The following is a 20,168-nucleotide window of genomic DNA, read 5'->3' on the forward strand; positions in this document are numbered from 1 at the left end:
TGAAATCTAACACAAATGATAATTTTAAAAACTCATAGAAAGACACGCGCCAAATACATTTATCAATTATGTGATGTCAATTGCATTTCGTTCAATTTGGGCCTTTTGCAGCAAGGCTTGGGGCTCCATTTTGGTTTATGGTTTTGGTGCTATCATTTTAATTGGTAAAAGAAAATGACTATGTGAATTATGTCATGTAAATCCTATTTCGCTCAATTTAATGCTTTTGTAATTGGGTTGTGCATCATTTTTTTTTACATTTGCTTTATGCTGTCATATCATTAACTTTTATTATAAGTAGTCTTATCTAATCACACAAAATCTAAAATATTTAGACTAATATTTTAAAAAACTCTGTTGGGACTCGCCCTAGGGCGGAATTCTAGCAAAACTCCCTGAGACTCAAGTGTGGGGCTTAGTCCTGTAAGACTTACGCCCTAAGCGCCCGACTGTATGCCCTATGCACGTCCAACGCCCAACGCTCGAGGCTCGCCTAACAGATCTTACATAAATTATGTGTTACAATCTTTAGTTAACATTGTTGCCCCTCATAATTCTTGAATAATTAAATGATACATAATAATATTTAATCTATAGAGATAAGAAGATTGAGAATAACTCAAATAACAAGTTTTAGTATCGCATCTTTTCTATTTGGTAAAACTGTGAAAGTAATTATATATTAGTAACATTTCTTTTAAAAATACGTTGCGAAATTTTACTTTTTCACTTATCATTGGTCTTCATGCTTTTTTCATATGTATCAAAATTATTATATTTAATTTAGTTATTTGAAAGTAATCTTATTTTTATTCATGATGGAGTGATGTTTTTATTATAATACTAGTATGGCTATTAATTATTTTCTTTTAGGGGGTAAATCGTATAGTATGGTAAAAAAATAATTTTGAAAAATGATTCTTTTATTATTAGAAAGTTTGTTATTATATTATTATACTATATTATAAATTAAAATTTTAAAGATCTATAGGGCTTACACCCCACGTCTCGAGCCTTACGCCTCGCCCTATATTAAGTAAAACGCCTCGCCTTGCCTCACGCCCTCGCTTTTTAAAACACTGATTTAGACTATAGAGTCTGTCACCAAACTTCTAACATATCCTTAACAGTCGCATTTTCTGACATGATGTACTGTATCATATGTGAGTAGTATATACCACGATAACTTAATTCTTAGAGATGATCATACAGTTCCATCTTATACATATCTCGACCTCTCTCCCCCACAAAGCTAGAGGAGTATGTATCAAAAATACGAATATTATCGAATGATCATATATTAGTTTTTTTATCTAGTTTTTTTTTTTGGTTTTCCACCCGATGTCCGGTACCCACATTGGAGCCTGACTAAATCTGTATTCGTGCCGGGAAGTCCCACATTGGGGAGTAAAACACTCCCTAACAAAGGCGACTCCGTACCCAAGGGGACTCGAACCCGAAACCTTTTAGTTAAGGATGAAAGAGTACTTACCACTCCACCACAACCCTGGTTGGTTTACCTAGTTAAATTATACACAATCAAAATAAACCAAACGTATAAATGGTGGATTAAGTAGCCACTGTAAATTCTCCTTCCAAAATTAATTACTCCGTACTCACCACTAAGTTAATACAGTAATTACTAAAGATATACCACACAAGTATATATACGACAGAAGGGAACCGCCAGTGCCCCGCAGAGGGTAGAAATCACGCTGTTGGCTTATATTGGCTCTCCGGGAGGCGAATTTTTCGAATCGACGATCACATTTATCAAAATCAAGGAAACTAGGGTTTATAATCTCTCCCCGTGTAATGCGCTAGCATCAACAGATATATAGGAAAATGGATAGCGACGAGGAAGATTTCGTGTTTTACGGAACACCTATAGAACGAGAGGAGGATGTCAGTAGCCGCAAGAAGAAGGCCATCGCTGAGGCCTCTGGCCAGTTGCGAACTCTTCCCGCATGGAAACAAGAGGTAAACAATTTCAAAATCAATGTCACGGGTTTGAAAATAGAAAAATTTCCGTTGGTTCATGTTCTTGAATTATTGATTCATGATTCCAATTGCTACTTACTTGAAAATACTGTTTCTTGAATTCTTTAGAAGCTAGAAAATACGAATTCTTATGTTTTAGACAAGAAGACATAGAATATGATGGATTAAGTTGCTTGTAAATACTGTTTCTTGAATTCTTTAGAAGTTAGAAAATACCGTTTCTTGAATTCTTTAGAAGTTAGAAGTCTATGTTTTAGACCATAAGACATAGAATATGATGGATTAAGTTGCTTGAAAATACTGTTTCTTGAATTCTTTAGAAGTTAGAAAATACTGTTTCTTGAGTTCTTTAGAAGTTAGAAGTCTATATTTTAGACAAGAGGACATCAAATATGATTGATTAAGTTGCTTGAAAGTACTGTTTCTTGAATTCTTTAGAAGTTAGAAGTCTATGTTTTAGATGAGAAGACATAGAATATGATGGATTAAGTTTCTTGAAGTTCTCCTGCTCGTTTCTTGTGTGAAATTAGTAGAATTTTAATGACAATGTAGCCTCGTTTGATGGACATTGCGAAGCACCTTTTTCTTTTGTTTGGTTGTCAATGTCATGTTGTCCTTGTTGAGTTTAAGGTAGTTTACATTGATACTATGAGAGAGTTGATAATTTGTTTTAACCTTTTGACGAAACATTAGTACTTTACTAATACATATAGCCCATTAAGCACCAGTCCCTGTAGATTGAAATGAGTGCTTGATCAAAGATTTTCATCCTTGGGAGCTATTTTTTTTATCTGCTTCTATCTGAAATTTTCACTTGTTAACGAAATTGATTCTCAGGTCACAGATGAAGAGGGACGGAGGAGATTTCATGGGGCATTTACTGGTGGTTTTTCCGCTGGATACTACAATACAGTTGGCTCGAAAGAGGGTAGAGTGTAACTTCCATTTTATTGTTCTGCTTCATTTCAGTGACATTTTTCTTGATATTTTTATTTTCGACCTATTTATGTGAGATTCTTTATGAACCATCTATATCAATGTTGTAGGATGGACTCCACAGACATTTACGTCATCTAGGAAAAACAGAGCTGAAGTCAAACAACAGTCTCTCTTTAACTTCTTGGATGATGATGAGAAAGCTGTATGTTCTCTTCCTTTCCTTTCTTCATAGATATAAGAATATAAATATGTTATACTATTTTTTGTATGAGTTACGCCCAAAGAAGTCAATCAATCCTCTGACGAAACATCAGCTTTTGGTTGGAGAAAATATGAAATAATCCGAGATGCTCTTCTCAGGATGCTTACTCACCTTTGTTATCAATTACTTCCTCCTGCAAGGTTGGGGTTTTTACTTTAAGAGATATTTCCTGAAAGACGCACGATCTCCAGTATATACATCTAGTGTGTTTTCCTCTGCTGTTTCTTTTCCGAAAGCCACAATTCCAAGTTCACACTGTCTCTTCTATTTGAGCTGTGGAGTATGCTTGAACATATAAAAAAAGAAATTGCAGTTGAACTTGAGCTTTTGCAGAAAACATGATGTGATAGCCACTAATCTCAGAAACACTCACCGTATCTGCTGATTGCTATTGCTTCAATTTATTGGTTAAATCAATCATTAAGCATTGCCTTTTTTTTTTCTTTCATTCACTGAACAATACTTTCTATGAGGCCAGATTCCGTATGCATGTGCTGTGTATTTAATGGTTAAGTCCACTGGTGTATGATGCCATTTGCTATCGTCTTTTCATTTTGATGAGATCAATTTTTGTGAAAGCTATATAGAGCTCCCCTGTAGTTTTGTTATCAAAACTAACACAAAAGCTGGTACTATATTCTGTGACACTATAGACGGTTGAGGAACCCAGACTGATAAAAAAGCAATTCATATTTGAATGACTGTTTGATGATTATTGCTTCTACATTTTGATTGAGGATGACGATGCTAAGGTGGTTTAGTTAGTAAACCACCCGAGCAGGTTATGTCCTAGTAGAGTAGTAGTGTAAAGCACTGGGTACTTGAATGACTATTGTGAAGCGTGCAAGTCAGTGTACTTTTTTCTCAAGTTCCCTTGTTTTCTGATATTTAATTGTTATTTTCTCTTAGTCATTGTTGTCAAGCTGATTCTAGTTCTGTGAATTCATCAAAGTGTTCGTTTTGTAAATTATGTGGGAAGTTAAGAATGACATATTCGAGTTGAGCTGGTACTGATCATTCGTTCATATTCATTTCTGTTCCCTAGAAGCTTACTCTGGTTTTTTATATCATAGGAAATGGAGGGTCGTCTAGGGACATCGATGCAGTATGATACGTTTGGATTTACTGCTGCTGAACTTGCTCGTAAACAAGCTGAAAAGGAGCAAAAGCAGAGGTGTTCTATTGTGCTTAGCTGCTTCTTATGTATAAAATTGTTAGTTTGTAGCTTAGACCTTAGCTGTTTTTTTCTTTTTTTCTTATGGCATTATGTGATTGCTATAATCTAAATATCATTACCTAATTGAGCTGCAACCCTGTTCCCTGCATCTTTTCTTTTACTGTTGAAAGGATTTTATGCTCATTTTTCTACAAGGCATGTTCTTTAAAAACTATGATATATGTTTTTGTATCTTCCTGAACAATCTTGTGACTATAAAGTGAGCACTAATTGGGTGAGATAGTAAATGCATGACCTGAGACAACCTTAGAATCCTCTTGATGTACAAATATTATTCTGATTGATATACATAGTTGACATTTAGAATAGTTTTCTCGATGTACGAGGATTATAGCTGCACTTATTTTTTGTGCTTTTTTACACTGTCCATGCCAGACCTACCGCCTACCTTGTTCTACATGATTGAGTTAATTGTATGTCTAATCTTCCTACTTTCTTTCATTAGTGTTAGTTGCAAATCGCTCGAGTAGATCTGGATTGAAGGAACCTTAGATGCTTAAATTCCATTATTGAACTATGAGTCAACTATTCTAGTTTCTCTTATCTTCACTTTTCATACTTTGAACATCTTGCTTGTATTGCAGGCCCTCTGCTATACCTGGACCAGTTCCGGACGAAGTGGTACTTCCAGTGACAGAGTCCATTGGTCTGATTCTATGTACACTGAAAAGTACATTTTTTGTGAAGAGAATAATTTCTCACTATGTTATTCTTATTTTTTGGGCAGGGCTCACATTACTGCAGAAAATGGGATGGAGGCGTGGCCGCTCAATTAACAGCTCACATACTGATTCACTATATAGTATGCACGTACCCTAATGTCATGCTTAGTCTGCTGGATATTGTTAATGACTTATTGTACTATGCATTACCTGGCAAGAAAAGAAATTTTGTCAATGGACTTAATTAGACACAGTTTTTAAACTAGTTGAAGAAAAGCTTTATGGCTGGACAAATCATTCTTGAATTTCTACTAGTTTTGCAGAGTGCTTTACCTTGTTCATAGAGAATGCATTTTTTTTTTACTCCGGTTGAACTGTTGGGTAGATGGTTGGACATTGAAAATTTTATATAATCCAATCAGTTCTCACAGGTGCCAGAAGCAAACATCTTGGAGTTGACAAATGGACCTTACTAGACACATTTTGCATTAGTTCAAGAAAACTATTTAGACTGGAAGTCTGAACTCAGAATTATTTCCGTTGATCTTTGAGAGTTAATTTGATGATGCCTTAACATTTCCCATGCACATCTCTTGGACATATTTGGCATCTACAAATACCCTCAGAGAGAATTGAGTCTGCCTTTTAGAAGCTATCATTTTAGGACTTTGTTCTTGGCGTAATTTTTTTTGTTCTTAGTGTTTTATAGTCGGTTAAGAAAAAAGTTTCAAGAATTTTGAAACTAAACATTTAGTTTTCATCCTTTATAACTATGAATGAAGTTGTTGCTATCAATCTATTCTATAAACATGTTTCTCTTTCTAATTGGCAGATGCTAAGAGAGAGGCAAGAAAAGCTTTTCTTGCATTTTCTTTTGCTGATGTGGACGGACAACCTTTGGACTCTGGGCTAGCTGAAGATGCTGCTGACACTATCGTGGATGTACCAACTGATGATGGGAACCAGTTTTCTAAAAGCACACCGGTGTGAACTGTTGCTTTATTTCTTCAAGGCTTTTCTTTGTCATCTAGGGCTTTATATTTTCTCTGTTTCATTTTTCGGAAGTAAACAGCTCCACTTCTTATTACTTGCATTTCATCTTCATGGCAGTGCTTCATTTGGTCTATTGTTATGAGACCATAAAACTGGGATGGCGAGTGTGAGTGGAGAACTGTTGGGTTTTTAGCTATCCTTTCTCTTTTTGAGTGATGCAGTGGGTTGCTACCAAACCACTCTGTTTGTTACTTTAAAATCCCTTTATCTTTAGGAGAAGTGGATGTTGTACATATTTTAGTTTTTCTTTCTTTTTCAACTAGAACAATGCCTGGTTGACTATAGTGAACCTTTGATTGTATGATTGCTCAAATTCATTCAGTTCACCTTTTATCTGGTGAGAGAAGGGAATGTCAATGGTTGTGGTTACCCCTAAATAACTAATTTTGTATGGACTCTTATGCTTTTTCCGATGTGTGTGTGGGGGGGGACCTAATTTATATGAATAGTCTTACATCTTCTATGAACATGTGGAGGGATTTTGGTCGACAAAATACTAACTAATTGGGTGTATTTTCTGATCTAATAACATGGGCAGACATAGTTCTTCTGCCCGACATCTTGTTCATAGTAAAATAATTTGTTCCTACAGAACATGAAGAGTTAAGGGAGAATAAAAAAGGTATACTCTATAGACAGCATTGTAAGATATACTTAATTAAAGATTTAAACGATGCAGACAGGCTTGCGGAGGTCAGTTAATCCAAGAACAGTTTCTGTTATGCCATTCAATGCCGAGAAACTCTCTTTCCCAATATATTCCTGTCAGAATCGATAAAGATAAAATGGGATTCTCCATTTGGGTTTGATGCATTTATTCCAATTACATGGTTATACACGGGATCAGAAGTTTTTCATTTGCTTGCACTTCCTTTTTCTTTTCGAAACAAAAATAGTGATTTTGTATCCTTGCACAAACTTCCATCTCTATCTCCGGTTAATCCTTTTGCTTTAATGCGCTGGTTCCCTAATATTTTCCTACTTGTTTCCTTACCTCTTTAGGTTTATTTGCTTAATCCAAAGCAAGATTTGCATGGTTTAGGCTATGATCCTTACAAAAATGCTCCTGAGTTCAGAGGTACTTAATGTCTCAGTAATAGAGAAAATGTTAACTGACTTGTCCTTATTGAAATATGTGTAACTAAACTGTCACACATTGTCTGTGAATAAGTGCATTGCTTCTTTTTTTTTCTTCAGAAAAGAAGAGATCACGACTATCTAATAGTAGGGAAACGGGGCAACAAGATAGAGTCTTGAAGGACAGCCTTTTTGGTTTCAAATGTAAGATTTACCCTTCATGTTTTCAGATTTTAGCTTGCTTTCCATTTAGTACCTCTTACCTTCTTTCAAAGACTGCAAACTTTACCCCTCATGTTTCAGATTTAAGTTTGCTTTCCATTTAGTACCTCTTAATTCTCATCTTCTTTCAAAGACTGCATTACCGATGTTGGCTCTTTAGCTATTTGGGTTGCTTTTATCAGCAGGAAGAGTTGCTCCTGGATTTGGTGTTGGGGCTCTTGAAGATCTTGATGTTGAAGATGAAGATGTGTATGCATCAGGTTATATCTTTTCCTTTTGGCTGTAAATCCAATCCAATTATTATAAATACACAAATACCAGTCAGTTTCTTTTGTTTATATGTACAAGTACCAATCAATCAGTTAGCAGTATGGATTACAGATATTCCTGTTGTTCCTTCTTTAGTTCTTCTCTTATCAGGACAACACCATAGTTTTCCCCTGTGTCTTTTTTTTCGTTCACGGCAGAAATTTTGGTGCTGTGTTATGCTTATACCAATCACCACCACTAAGTTTATGCTCATTGACTGGCACGGGGAAGTGGGGAGGCAGTAGCGGGGTTGGTGAGCAGAAAGTATGGAATAGGATAATTGAGGCATAATGAATTTGAAATTTATATGTTGTCAATATGGGATTCTGTTTGTGCAAAATGCACAAGCAAATTCTATGAAAGTCCATTCATAGGAGCAATTTCTGCCCCTTTTTGGAGCTCAAGTTTGGTTTGTGTTTGCAGAGAACATCTTCACTACTTGCACTTTTCAAGAAAGTAGTAGTCCCCTTAAATTAGAGGTTACAGCTTCATTTTGCCATCATATGAGAGAAAGAAATGCTAGTGTCTTTGAATACAAGATGGACATGTAGTCAATCTTAAACTCTAAAGTATGTTCTTGCTTAGCTTTGGTGCGATAAAGCTACTCACATTTGTTTTAGAGTTGGATGCTATGGTTGACTTTCTTAGTTCTTTACCTACACAATAAAGTTCCCTTTTTATGTACTTTGCCTCGACATTTTCTTAACGTTGGGATCCATTGTCTCCTCATTATTTATCAAAAACTTCATTTGACCATCCTGGATCACCAGTATTTTTGTTCCTTCTCTCAAGTATACTTTTCATGAATAAAGTTCCCTTTTTATGTACTTTGCCTCGACATTTTCTTAACGTTGGGATCCGTTGTCTCCTTATTATTTATCAAAAACTTCATTTGACCATCATGGATCACCAGTATTTTTGTTCCTTCTCTCAAGTATACCTTTCATGAATAAAGTTCCGTGTTGTCCTATTAAATGCTCCTTTGATTCAGTTTGAGGTTAGACAATTGCAGAATATGAGAGTTCTTCTTTTCTTCTAATTTTTGTTGCTCTTGTAACCTTGCATTGCCCCCCTCCAGCTGTTATTGGTGTGGAAGTAGGGGGAATAACAGTTCTGCATGAAAGTTTCTTATCTTGACTAGTATTTCTCACCAGGTTATGACTTTGAAGAGTCTTATGTTGAAGAAGTTGAAGAGCCTTCAAGACCAAAGGCGGAGAATCTGAAAATGTTGGACAGGAAGGCACATGATGTTCTACCTGGTTTTAGTGCTGCTTCAAAATCCGACTATCAGCTGGAAAGGTATTCTCATGACACTAATTCTTTTACTGAAAGTAACACAAACTGTTGGTATCTTTTCCATTTTTCACCATATGCTTTTGTCACTGCACCTGCTTTAGAGCAATGACGTCTGGTAAATAAAAAACCATATGTGGCCTAGGTGTAGAAGTCTATAGCTACAACCCCTGTTTTCTGTCTGGATTTGTCAATTCTAGCACTAGACCATGCAGATAAACAAGTCCTGAGGGAGGAATGCATTAAACAGGGATGTTGAGCAGAAAACTGAAGATGTGCTACAAGTCTCGAAAGTTGGCCATGACACCACGGCAGGTCATAAAAAAAGAGTGTCTTGGTAGTTCCATTATGGATGAGGATGCCTTTTATTTTTTTTATAAGGGATGAAGATGCATGCTCTGAATTAGAACTCCGCCTATTTGATGAAAATGAGACTTCTCTAGAATGCTTTGTACGTACACCCAAGGGTATGACCTATTAATCAATGATGTGACGAAACCTTGGAGACCATGGTTCAATCTCAGCGAAAGTGATTTCTTCCCATTTGCCTAAGCGTTAGTGGACAAAGTTGCTAGTATTTGCATTAGTAGCTGGTGGAATAGTCAAGGTATGCTCAAGCTGGCCAAAAGCCACCATTATTTTAAAAAAAAGGGAGAATGTTTTGTACACCTTTCATTGGATGTAATTGAGCTAATCAAACCTAAGGTGGATTTTTAAGATGAGAGACCTGTAAGCATGGTAAAGGCCAGATGTTTATATGTCAGAAATGTAGGAATCCTTGCTGCTTCAGCACCAAAAGACAGTATTGCCTAGAGGGGAAGTTATAATCCACTGATAAGATAAGTCTTTATAAAATTCCTAACACCCTTTTGGTTTTTCCACAAATGTCTTTTGGCTCTACGATAAGGGTCATCACATAGCTTTTCTTGTGGTCATGAAGGATTTGATGAATGCTTCTCCTTAGCTGCATCTACTTTAGAACTGCCATTTTTCTAGATGTGATCAAGGAATTATGAGGTAACTAGTACGTGCTTCTACTGCATGTAGAATAAAGTTTGTTTTGTGTGTTCTAGAAATTGGTTCTTTTTAGGTGTATGGTTGTATATGATAAAAACATTAACTTCGATTTTATTTTCACTCTAACTCAATTTATTCTACTATGTTAACAGATTCGATTCTCCAGTGATACCACAGAATTTTGTTCCCCATCATAAGTTTGCAGCTCCCCTTGAATCCGATAACAAAGCTCCTAGTCTTCCTCCTCCTGTTGTTCCTCCCCCGGAGGATAATAATCTTAGAATATTGATTGAAGGGTTGGCAACATTAGTAGCTCGTTCTGGTAAATTACTTGAGGATCTTTCCAGAGAAAAAAATCAGTTCAACCCTCTATTTGGTTTCCTGAATGGAGGAAAAGGTCATGAATATTACTCAAGGAAACTTTGGGAGGAGAGACATAAACGTAATGATCAAGGCAAACAACAGTGGGATGCAAAAATGTCTCGGAAAGTGCAGAAGATGACAGCAGAAAGCCGTGGCCAGATATTAGGGGAGAAGCCTATTGAAAGAAGCTTGAGAGCTGCAAATTCCTCTGGTATATCTGCTGATGCAATCAATTTAACGTCCAATCTTTCAGATACATTCACCAAACCTGTGTCAATTGTAAGTAGTTTAGTACTCAGTAACTTTAAGTCTAGCTTGATATTCATTTTAGGCTGAATAAATTTTAGGATGTATCATGTGCTAAGTTGACACCTTGTTAAGTCAACTTTGGTAGGGGTTAGTCCTGGTAGTGTCTTACTGCTTGATGTTTCTGGTGTTCATGAATGGGAGCCAGTTCTTTTTTTCCTTTTGGGCTTTAATTGTTTTGCTCAATTTTTAGTTGAAAATTGATATTTTATGTATAAGTACCAAAATTGGCCACTCTTTCTCCTAGTTGAAAGTTTTCTTGTTCATATATCGAGCTGTGTTCAGATTTGGTGCTGAGTAACTAGCTAATTAGTGTTTAAGGTCTTAAAAATGCTTTAGAGGTTAGAAAGGTATACTTTAATTAGTTTTTGCCATCATATGTTGCAATTTGTTTTTGGTCTTTGTTGATTCTGAACTTCTGTCTCCAGAATGAACTTCTTGAATCTGCAAAACCTTTTCAAGATGATCCTGCTAAGCAGGAAAGGTTCGAGCAGTTTCTGAAGGAGAAATATCATGGTGGTCTTCGCCCTAAAGACGGTAGTGGAGCAAGTAATATGTCTGAAGCTGCCCGTGCTCGCGAAAGATTAGAATTTGAGTCTGTAGCTGAGACAATAAATAAAGGAAACCATGGAAAAGAAAGTGTTCCACCTAGTGAGTTGTTCTCAAGTATGTTAGCTACTGCAGGATTGCAATTCACTTCTGGAGCAGCAGAGGTATGTACATTATCCAACTCCTGAGTGAACATTCATAAGTTGGCAGTTTCGTTCTGTTTTCTAACTGCTGTTTTGCAGCTAGCTAAATTTGGTCAAGATGATGGCTTAGCGGCAACAAGTATGTACCCAAAACGGGAGGAGTTTCAGTGGAGACCTTCATCTATTCTGTGCAAGCGCTTTGATCTTATTGACCCTTATATGGGCAAGGTACCAACAAGTACTGTATATTTCATGATTGTTAAGTGTCAATCTGCCAAATCATACTTCTATATTTCTATCAAACTCAAGCCTTCTACTATCTCGTGGAGAAGTTGCAGCTGTTGAAGTCATTGACTTCTTGTTTTTTTGAGAATTCAGTTGGGCTTCTGTTAATTGAAAGGACAGTTGAGAGATGTGATTGTGAGCAGGTTTCTCTCTTTTTTTTTTTTTTTTTTAATGTCATTGTAATAGACATTCTAGAATGTAGGAATTTTCTAATTTCTTCTCTAAGTGATCCAAACAGTATTAGGTTAGTCACTGGAATTTAACGGACTGAATGAATTTAGGCTTTATATTATGATATACCTCTGTACTTAATAAATCTAGGAAAATGAAGGTGTCTCCTCGTTCTCCCTAGAAAGTTGCTTCCTAGTAAAATCATTCCCTTTGATGGACCCGGTAAGAAACAAGGGAGTCGTATATTTTCCACAGGAAATTTACCTTGTAACCTTTTTCCTAAAACTTATTCTTCTTCTTTCAAAATGCCTTATTTCTATATTTGCTTTCAGTACCTCTTAATTGCTTTCTTCTATGGGATCTGATTTTAGGCTTTGACATGGCATTCTTTCACCGAGAATGATGAGAAAGTGATGGGAAATACACGATTACACTGAAATTTTCACCTAAGACGTCAAAATAGAAATACTCTATAATAATCCTTTGTCATCAGGCACTGCTACCTCTTACCACCTGACCTCCACAGCGTACATCCCGACTGTCACTGTCCTGCTCCAACTTGAATTGGATGGCACGTACTGCTGAAAAATACCATAACTTAGATCCAAAGGTTGCCTTCACAAAAGTTAGAAATTGCCATTTTATTGAATGCATCATCTGATTTTTTTTCTGGGGGGAAGAGAAGAGCTCTAGGTCAAGCCTCTTATTCTATTGGGTCTACCCGTCGGACGGGTAGCAAGAAAGAAGTCTCATTGTTCGTCGAAAGTATAGTAAACTGTCAGATGTTAACACACAATTCAACGAAATAGCATGTACCTAGATTTGTTGATCCAGGATAAATCCAAGACTTATTCAATTGGGGGTGGGGGGGATAGGGATGAGGGGGGCCTTAGCTATTAGAATCAAATTTTCTACTGCGGCTGCTAGATGCTTCAGAGATACAAGCAATATCAGTCACATTTTCTGCTTAGTGATGATTCACACTCCAAAGGATTGTTGAATCATGTTATAAGCAGCAGCAGACATGAGATGTTACACTTTTTCTATATTTGTGTCATATTTATGCTTCAAATTTATCACTTTTTCTTGTCTATGGCGATCTACTTTGCCAGATTGAAAGGAATGGCACAAGATCCTCCTTCAAAAACCATGACAATTTGGTTCTTAGTTGGTTAGAAGGGAGAAAGAGAACACATAAGGGCAGGCAAGTTTGCACCAGGTTATTTGGAATGATGGAGATCGATGGGTGGTGTCAACCTTGAAGGTTGGATCTTAAGATGATGTGCTTGAGGGACGGAGAGAGATTTGGTTGGATTGTGGGTGGTTGGGGGTTACAGGTGTGTTGCAGAATGTTAGTAGAGTGCAATTCAAACATAGTTGGGGATGACCAATAGAAATGGTTCTATTGGAATCAGCAGCTATCCAGTCTGTCATTATGATACATTTCAGCATGTCTAACTTGTCACCTTCTTTGCATACAAGCTGGCTAGTGCCCAATGGGTTTTCAAAGTTCTCCTTTTTCTCTCTTGAGTTTTCAGGCTTTTAGTATGAAATCGAAGGCTGAGGGGAAGAATGAGTGACAAAGTGTTGCCTGTTGAAGTATGTGAATTTCTCCAACAATCAACTGCACCACTAACACTTTCTTAGCTCTCCTTGCAGATGCTTTTTGACTGTAGAGTTTTAACAGGGAAGAGTAAAATTTTAGAGCCAACGTTTGAAGTGGCACCAGGGGACTAGGTTAGGGAAGGAGATATCATCACCATTGTAAATCTTAAAACAGTTTTAAGGGAGAGAATATGGTAACAAAAAATCAGTAATATGAGTAATCAGTAATAAGAGTGACACAACAACAACATACCTAGTGAAATCTCACACGTGGGGTTTGGGTGGGTAGAATGTGTGCAGACTTTACCAATACCTCGTGGAGGTAGAGAGGTTGTTGCTGAAAGACCCTCAGCTCAAGTGCAACAAATATAATACAACTAGTACAATTAGGTAATGTGGGTGAAAATTAAATAGGAAAGAGTTGTTTAGGGGAGGGGGGGGGGGGGGGGGTAGGAAAAGAAGACACAGGGTTTGGAATGTTATTCCTTTAGCTTTGATGTGGGTCCTTTGGAAGGAGAGAAATAGGAGAGCTTTTGAAGGGGTGGAGATGAGCTTTACTCATTTGAGGAGTAGTCTCCGATCAGTTTTTTTTTTTTGGTGCACCCATGTAGTTCCTGTTTATATAGAAGATTGGTGTCTTTTGGAGAGAACCATATTTTGTAGGTTTCTCCTTTTCTAGGTATACCTCTTGAATACAGCAAAGATGGTTTTGTTATTATTACTGAAATACTTTACCCGATAAAAAATAATGTCTAAGAGAATGGTATGATAAATGAAGATGCTACTCATGGAATCACGATAGCATGGTTGAAATGGAACTACTGCTGGAGCGTTAAGTGATAGAATGACACTCACCAAAGGGAAAGGCAAGGTTTCTAGACCGGTTGTAAAACCACTGATGTTTTATGGGAAGTGATGTTGTATTGGAAAGATGAGTGCCGCAAAAAACCAGATGTTAGGAGTGATGTGCACTCATATAAGAAAATCAGGAAATTTTGGAATTTCATGGTTTTCTAGAACCTTGAGATGTTAGTTTTGAATTCTCTTGACGCTTGTTTGTCACTTAGCTTGGGTTAGCTCTTCTGCTAGAGTGTTAAGAATTGGTGTAGAATGTAAGATGTGTTGAGTTCTTAAGCTAGTTATTGTCCTGTTAGTAATTGTCTCATGTGGTGTAAAAAATCTATGATTTTGGTAGAAACATAAGTAGCTTTTGTCTACCGGTCAAAGTTTCTGTTTAGTTTTGTTATGCATGTTTCTTCTAGTGAATTGTGACTGGCAGCAGCGTTAGTCCTATTTTAAGTGAATTATTTGGCAGGACGATGCCTTTTTCCTATGACAATTTAGACAGGACTCTGCCTGTTTTCTCTTGGACCGTTCTGGCAGCATGATGCCTCTCTTTAGCCTGTAGTCCTGCCATTCTTTTGGAGACTCTTCTTGCCTTTGTCTGACAAGTTTTCTGTATGGCCAATTTACTATTCTCTCAAGTGTTTTAACATTGTTGCTGTAGCTGAATAAGCAGATTCAATTTTGGGATCCTTCCTTGAGTTTGAGGGGTCTGTTACATTGTTAATTGTTAGTATTAGTGTTTGCCGTTCTCTTTTTTTTTGATAAGGTAAATAATTTGAAGTTCCCATATGCAAGTAGTATACCAAAATGTAGAGAAACCTAAACCACAATATGGTTCTCTACAAAAGTCACCCAATCATCTATATAAACAAGGGTCTGATGGGTATACCAAAAAAGAAATTAGAGACAGGAGGCTACTCCTCACATGTACAAATTAGAAGCGTTAAGTTCTTAAATTGGATATTGTCCTTGTTACATGTAGTGTGTTTGACATCTATAAATAGGTGAATCGTATTTATCTAATTTTGAAGTTCATTAATGCATTTCTTCAGTCATTTCTCTTTGCTTCTGTTGCATATCCGTCAAGGTTGACGGAGCTCCATCTTGTATTTATGCAGCCACCCCCAGCTCCACGCGCAAGGAGCAAATTGGACTCACTTATATATTTGCCTGAGTCTGTCAAAGCTCCAAAGCTTGAAGATGATGTTTCTGGGGGTAGGAGCCAATTCTCTCTCCAGGAAGGCCGTATAGAAAAAGGAAAAGAAATAGCGGACCAGGAAATTGAGGTTGATGCAGAACCTGAAAATATTGAAAGGCCTGTTGATTTGTACAAGGTATTTAGTCTCTTATTGTTCAAATCAGTTGTTAAAGTATACAGTTCCTTATTAGAGGAGAGTGTTCTTGCTAAGTTCTCTCTTATTTGGACCATCATGTCATAATATAGATTTTGCTACTCCATCTTTGTTCTAATTGATCACTTTTTGTATCAAGGACAGCAATAGTATCTCTATTATGTGTTGCTTCTAATTGTTCTTTGTCATGTCAAAGGTTACAAACTAGTGCATTAGATTACTTGGTATTTTTACGGAGGTCAAAAGGGACAGATGTGTGGAAGGTTTCTTCTCTCTTGGTATTTTTACGGAGGTCAAAAGGGATAGATGTGTGGAAGGTTTCTTCTCTTATTCTTTTTGGTTGATGTATAGATGGGGTGGGTTATTTCCTTCCCTATTTGTAGTTCATGGATGGGTGCAGTGGCAGTGGTTTGTTACTTTCTGATTTTCCATTTTTCCATGGAATTCCTCCCTGCTTTTATGTATCAATTTGGATAACCTCATTACCTGAGTTAGTGTTAGGGTTAGTTGGTTTAGTTTCTTAGTGCCTCACCTGAAAGGCCATCCCACCACCTATTGAGGGATAGTTTTTATTGATGTTAACTATTTGAAAAAATAGTTGAATATGCAACTGTATTAGTGTTGTTTCAAGGAGATAATTTTTTTCTTCACTTCTGTTTTCTTGTTCCCTGTTGTGGCAGTTGGATGGGTTTCTGGTGTTCGATAGATATTCTAAGAACAATCTGTTGATGAAAGAGTAGTATGAATTCATTTCTCTAATGTGCTATGCTTTATTTGCATAAAAGCTTACAACTTTTGTATTGGTTAATATTCATCTGTAGGCTATTTTCTCTGATGATTCGGATGATGAAGTGGAAACTAGCAATCAGGATGTCACAGAGGATTCACAAACGAAGGTTGAAGCTGTTAATACAACTTTAAATCGATTAATAGCTGGTGACTTTTTGGAGTCATTGGGTAAAGAACTAGGTTTGGAGGTTCCCACCGATATGCCTCTCCCAGATAACAAAACAAGTAATCCAGCTAAAAAGGACAGTGTTCCGTTAGATGTGAGAGCAAAGAGCATTAACCAAGATCCGATATTGGCAGTAGGAAATAATAATCAGAACATCTCTCAACAAGGTATATTTTCTAGAGAAGGAACTGTGGATATGAACTCTCGGAAAAACGGTGGCAGAGGAACTGAAACTGAAAGCTACAGGAATGGTATTGATAAGAATAAGTTTGAAGCGGAAGGTAGAATACATGCAAAAGCAAAAGGAGATCAGTACCGAAATAAGAACAGCAGTTCATCAGAGGATGAAACCGATAGAAAGCGAAAGCGGCCTCACAGAAGCAGCAGTCTAGATGCTTCTTCTGATTCATCCGAGGGTTACAAAGACCGTCGTTCAAGGTCAAGGAAGAAAAAATCATCTCAGGAGAAGAGTAGTAGTAGTAAAAGGCACTCAAAGCACCATAAGCATAGAAGGAGAGACTCACGAAGTCCTAGTAGACATTCCCGTCATGGTTCAGAAAAAGACCACAGAGAAGCCAAGAGAGAGAAGCGTAAATACAAGGACTGAAACATTTCTAATATATGACCTATTTGAAATGGATCTAAGGAGTTACTTGAAACTACTGCTGATTGAATATCTATGATGTCTCAGATAAATGGTTAGTTACTGCTGGAACAGTTCATGCTTCTTGGTTTTACTACTATGGTGCCCTTTTGAGTGCTATGCGTAGAGCTCTTTCTCTTTGGTCAATCTATGGGTGCAAGAGGCTGGATTCTGAAGTTCTCACTAGGAACATGCTTTTGACTTGCAAGATATGATATTGGTTCGGTCTGTTTTCCAGCTTATTCCACTGATCAAGCTTTTGATTGTAGCAGTTGGATAATGGTATGGCTGGTCTTATTTTTGTTTCATGCTTTACGTTAAAAAAATATTTTATGTCGAAGCATTCCAGCTAATTTCTTTATGAGGTCTTGGGAATTTGTTATGTATGTTTGTATGTGATTCCCTATTTAATACACGATTTAAGATGGTTTATCTGTTCATTTTTTCAATACTCCTTTTCCTTTAAGGAAATCCCGCACTGGAAACATCAAACGTATGTGATTTCCCTTTATGCAATTTGAAGTTTAGATTGTTTAGCTGATGCCTGCATTTTCTATCCTTTTAAATGAAAAGAGCCTTTGTAATGATGATTATGGAGTAATCCATCTGATTTCAAACTTGATGCGTTACAAGAAAGTACAATGATTTTTTATATTTTTTTGACTAAATAGGCAATAAGATAGTATAATGATTGACCTTAGGCTGGAGTCCCTTGTACTATGATTTGCTGCTATTAGTCTTTCTATAACATGACAACCTGTTATCATTTTCTAATAATTAATCTCACCTGCTGTGCTTGTATATTCCTATTGGTGGGTAATGAACTGTGAAACTGACTTGATTATTTTAATTGGAAAGCCTTGGTGGGGTTTCCAGTAATGGGAAGTTAGTCACCAAATTTTGTATCTTATATTTGCGTTAGCAAGATGATGAAGATTGAAGTAATCGGAGTCCGAAGATAAGCTGACTGCTCTACGCAGGAAATTTTGTGAAATTTGAGGGAAAAGAAAACAAAGTCTAAAATATACATTGATATGCAGAAAATTATGATATTTGTACAGCTGAGCTGATAAAAATAATGGAGTAATGAACAAATCGACCTTAGTTCATAAGACTATAAAATAGGAACTCCAAGAAATTCTGCGGCAGACCTAGCCATTACAGTTGCAAATTCATTAAAACTAATAACACCATCTCCATCAACATCAGCCTCTTTGATCATCTCAGTTAGTTCGCGGTACGACAATGGCTGACCCATTTTAGCCATTGATCCTGCCAGCTCCGCCAACGTAATGTACCCATTTCCATCGCGATCAAACGATCGAAAAACTTCCAAAAGCTGTCCCTTATTTACCAAAACTTCTCCATTAATCAAATCAGGCGTAATTGCATTGACAAGTTCATCAAATTCCACAGACCCATTTCCATTAGAATCCATTTTGGCAAATAGAACATGGATTTGGTCCCCATTGGGCTTTAGCCCTAATGAACGTAATAGTGCGGCGAACTCTAACTGAGTAAGGCTACCATCATTGTCCATGTCAAATCTTGAAAATATATTCCTTAATTGGTCAAGTTGATCAACGTGAAGCCTTGACATTATTTGTTTTCCTCTTTTGTTCATTATATTTGGGTTATATATATATGTTTTTGGTGTAATTATTACAAGACACGAAAAAGGAAAGGAGATAAAAATAGAAAGAGAGAAAAATTGGTGTCTCGGTGATGAGAGAGAGATGAGTCACTCTATAATTTGGATTTGGGAGGCTATATATGGGTTACATGTTATGATTTTTGTATTTTAAAAATTGGGAGTCGGTGGATTTTAATTTGTTTTTTAGAGTATGGAAGGATGGAGTTCAATGTATCATTCAAGAATCAAGTGAACCTTCCTACGCCAAGTTCTTTGAATTTTCTTAAAGTCTATACGTGGTGGCCCATTTCACTATTGGACTTAATCTTGTGCTCCTACTTCACCTTATTTTAATTATAAATAATTGTCAATTGTTTATACTTAAATGAGTTAACAAACGGATCGATTAATTTGGATGTGTGTTATGTGTTCGTATCAGATTATGTCCGCATTAACTTTGATCAAAGGGTTATTTGTTGTGTATTTATCGATTATGACAAACAAAAGAAATGATGAGTGTGTTATAATTCTACCATTAATATGATATTTATGTGTCGAGAAAAATCTTATGAAATACTGGATCCTACGGAGACACATTTGTTGAAAGAAAAAAAAATTCAAGAAGCAACACAACAGCCTAATCCGATTGAAATGTCCAAAAACTAAGTATATAAATATAATATTAGCAAAGGTGGTGAATATAAAAAAGACTATTCGTTGTCGTCAGGGGAAGAACTAAGTGGGGTTCGGATCAATTCAATAGCTTTTTTTAGACTAGAGCCGTCAATATGGGCTAGGCCCGTTGGACCGGCCTGGCCTAACTCGGGATTTAATAGGGCTGGGCTAAGATTTTTGAAGCCCATTTAAGAAAAGGGCTTTTTAGCCCGGCCTGAATAAGCCTGCTGATTTGTGGGGCTTGAAAAATATAGGTAGGGCCGGCCCGTGGGCCAAATAAAAATAATTTAAAAAATATAATATAATATTAAAATTTAAAATTAAAGAGAGTCCAAACTCAAAATCTATTTAATATTTAACTAATTGAAACCGCATATAAATTGCAGAAGAAAATGAAGATGCTAAGACAACCTTGCCACAAGATGATTCAGATATGCTTGATGAAGATGATCATGAAGTGTTGGATACGCCATAGATTTCATGATGTGTTAGATACGCCATAAGTTTCATGACTTTTTTTAAGGAGTTTATTTTTAACTTTTTTATGGTTGGAATATTGTCACATTTTTT

At 36.6% G+C, this 20,168-nt stretch overlaps 2 protein-coding genes across 2 annotated transcripts; one reads left to right on the top strand and one right to left on the bottom strand.

Moving 5' to 3' along the window:
- The first annotated feature begins 1,677 nt into the window (after positions 1-1,677).
- Positions 1,678-17,831, top strand: LOC102599029 (G patch domain-containing protein TGH). Its single transcript, XM_006345002.2, has 16 exons — positions 1,678-1,980; positions 2,839-2,929; positions 3,048-3,142; positions 4,276-4,376; positions 5,024-5,085; positions 5,167-5,241; positions 5,934-6,085; positions 7,157-7,232; positions 7,352-7,435; positions 7,636-7,713; positions 8,917-9,061; positions 10,225-10,714; positions 11,170-11,454; positions 11,533-11,661; positions 15,459-15,674; positions 16,514-17,831. Exons 1-16 carry the CDS (start codon positions 1,846-1,848, stop codon positions 17,252-17,254), a joined length of 2,955 nt encoding a protein of 984 aa, XP_006345064.1. The 5' UTR covers positions 1,678-1,845; the 3' UTR covers positions 17,255-17,831.
- A 453-nt stretch (positions 17,832-18,284) lies between these two features.
- Positions 18,285-19,053, bottom strand: LOC102599351 (probable calcium-binding protein CML15). The gene has a single exon (XM_006345003.2). The coding sequence runs from the start codon at positions 18,912-18,914 to the stop codon at positions 18,405-18,407; it is 510 nt and encodes a 169-aa protein (XP_006345065.1). The 5' UTR covers positions 18,915-19,053; the 3' UTR covers positions 18,285-18,404.
- Between the last annotated feature and the right edge of the window lie 1,115 nt (positions 19,054-20,168).

This window comes from Solanum tuberosum, unplaced genomic scaffold, assembly GCF_000226075.1.
Source record: "Solanum tuberosum cultivar DM 1-3 516 R44 unplaced genomic scaffold, SolTub_3.0 scf00062, whole genome shotgun sequence".
Classification (NCBI taxonomy): Eukaryota; Viridiplantae; Streptophyta; class Magnoliopsida; order Solanales; family Solanaceae; genus Solanum; species Solanum tuberosum.